Source organism: Tupaia chinensis, unplaced genomic scaffold (genome assembly GCF_000334495.1).
Source record: "Tupaia chinensis unplaced genomic scaffold, TupChi_1.0 Scaffold000258_1, whole genome shotgun sequence".
Lineage (NCBI taxonomy): Eukaryota > Metazoa > Chordata > Mammalia > Scandentia > Tupaiidae > Tupaia > Tupaia belangeri.
The window spans coordinates 634-3,208 of NW_006159738.1; the positions used below are offsets into that span (position 1 = coordinate 634).

General features: G+C 62.6%; 1 protein-coding gene across 1 annotated transcript in view; it reads left to right on the forward strand.

The window, feature by feature from the left end:
* Positions 1-872: 872 nt before the first annotated feature.
* The window catches only part of NCOR2 (nuclear receptor corepressor 2), a gene marked incomplete in the record, with an annotated part of 101,139 nt that continues 99,436 nt past the window's right edge, over positions 873-2,575 (forward strand). The window contains 2 exon segments of the mRNA XM_027772161.1: positions 873-998; positions 1,153-1,305. Of these exon segments, the coding sequence (XP_027627962.1) occupies positions 873-998; positions 1,153-1,305 (279 nt within the window).

Sequence of the window (2,575 nt, forward strand, 5' to 3'; positions counted from 1 at the left end):
CTGGCGGGAGCAGGTGGTACAGTGGCGAGTGTGGGGGCAGCCTGACCCCCTTGCCTGAGTCACTGGCTTTCTTCCCGTGCAGAGGGGGTATTTTTAGAGCTGGGCCCCCTTGCCTGAGTCACTGGCTTCCTTCCTGTGCAGAGGTGTTATTTTAAGAGCTGGGTGTCACTGGAGGCTGAGGGCTGGCCTGACACTTCTGCTTGCCTGCTCCAAGCCCTCCTCTCTCCCCAGGCCCTCTTCCTGCCCACGCAACCCCATCGTCTGCACCCCAGTTTTCTCAGGAGGCTGCAGGCTCAGAGAGAGCCCCCGGGCCTTGGCCTGATTCCCCTGGTGGTTTCTGTCACCCTAGGCTGAAGAGGGATGCCCCTCGGTCATACTGTGTCCCCATGCAGTGTCCCTGGCAGGAGGATGTGACTGGGAGGTGGCCCTGGCCCTGGGTGTGATGGCGTCTGAGGCCGCTCTGGCACAGAGCGGACCTCGACTGGGGTGCCCGTCTGCAGAGGGTGGTTAGGGGTTGGGGGCCTCCCTCAGCAGCACTCCATCCAGGACTGTCCTCACCTCCTGCCCCTCTGTGCCTTCCCACAGGGCAGCCCTGTGGCCTGTTGCCATGGTGACGGTGGCATTTTTTTTTCCCCAGGGTGTCCTGGCCTAGCGTCTCCTTGGGCCTCAGCCCAGGGCGGCCCTTCTGTTCAGAGGCAGTGGGGCGCCTGTCATCAGAGTCAAGGGATGTTCCCGAGGGCCATGTCGAGGTGCAGGTTGCCCTGTGTCCCCCTCTTAGCGGGGCAGGGGGCCGCAGGTTTGGGGGGTCAGAGCTGACTTAGCTGTCCCTGCCGGGGGTCAGGCTCCCCTTTTCTGCCCCCTCCCTGCCCACCATGAACTCCCGAGAGTGGTCTTCAGCCGCTTCTTTAGAACTGGACCCAGGCGAACAGACTGGCAACCTGGCATTTCCGGGGCTGCTAGGAACCCCGAGGTGGCCCCGGCCCATCCCCATCTCCCAGGTGTGGAAGTTGTCTGTATGCCAAGGGCATTGTCCCCACATGGCGTAGCTAGCCGGAGGGGACAGCATTCCAGGCGGGCTGCTTTTGTCCTGGAGTCTGACTGCCCCACGGTGCCCTCCTGTGAGCCTGCCTGATGTGGCTGCTCCGTGTTCAGGAGCCACGAAGGATCTGGCGCGGAGTTGCGGGCCAGTCAGGGCCTGGATCGCAGCCTTCTGTGGGCACGTCTTTCCATGGAAAGTTCCGGAGTCTGGGCTCAGGCCCCCACCTCCCACTGTTCACTGACCCTGCTGTTTTAGCCCTGGAGTTGGTGTGGAAAAGCCCATGTCTGCCTGGCACTTCGGGAGGGAGGATGGGAGAAGCAGGCCATGCCGGCTTTAGGGTGGCATCTTGTCCCCAGGGAGGCGGCAGAGCCTGGGGCCTGGACTGTCTGAGCCTAGGGTGCGTTGCCACGAGGGCCCCGGGGTTTGGGAAAAAAGCGATGTCCCTCCACTGTCCAGGGCCATGGAGACCCCTCCCGAGGGTGTAGTCTCGCTGTGGACATGATCAGGGTGCCTGTGGGCACCAGGTGAGTCCAACCCATCCCTAGGGAGGAGGGCCAGGACGGAGCTTCATGCTCGGGATTCCGTGTGTCCATCCTCCCCTGCTCCCGTTTCTCATCAGCTCTTCATTGTGTGCCACCCAGGACTGCAGGCACCCACAGGAGAGGGAGAGAGACAGACAAAGCGACAGACGCAGGCAGAGAGAGCAGACCCCTCTGCTGTTGGAGTTTGAGGGATGGGGCTCTAATTGAAGCTCCTCTCTTTTCAGCTGGGGGTAGCTGCTTTATGCTTACAGACTCGATTTGCCCGTCTGTGAGATGGGTCGGTAGCTGTCAGCAAGCCACGGCTGTGTAACAAAACAGCCCGCTCTTCAGTATCTTGGGACAGCCTCATGTACTTCTCCTGCAGCCAGACGTTAGCTGAGCATTTCTGTCTGGCACGCGGGGCCCACCCTGAGGGTCAGGCGCTGGCAGTGACTCAGCCTGCCCGTGATGGCTGCCCTGCTCTGTGGCATCTGTGCCTGCTGGGGCGGTGACCCAGGCTCCTCTCCTGACGGGGAGTCAGGAACAGACTCATTTCGAAGCCACTGCTTTTGGGTTTGCGATTGTCCCGTCGGCCACAGGCAGGAGTGGCATGCACAGAGAGGTGTGAGAACTGGGGTCGTCCACCCAGCCCTGACCCTCGTGGTGACAACGACGCTGGTGCTTGTGAGCACGTTGGTCTGCTAGGCCCTGGCCTCTCAGCTTAGCCAGGCCACCTCGGCTCGTCCTGTGCCCCAGACCCTCTTTACAGATTGGCGGGACAGGCCCAGGGATGACGCCAGCTAGAAAGAGCCAGCTCAGGTTCTGAACCCAGGTGTGCTGCCCCGGGGCACGGACATGCAGCCAGCTCAGTCCTCGCCCCGCACTGCCGTGCTGCGTACGCTGAAGCTCGCGTGCGTGGGTGAGGGCCTGGCCTTGGCTAGGGTCCCTGCGTCGTGGCATTTGTGCGTCTTCCTCCTCGGTCAGTGGCCCCTGGCTCCTGGGTGCCGTCCTGAGC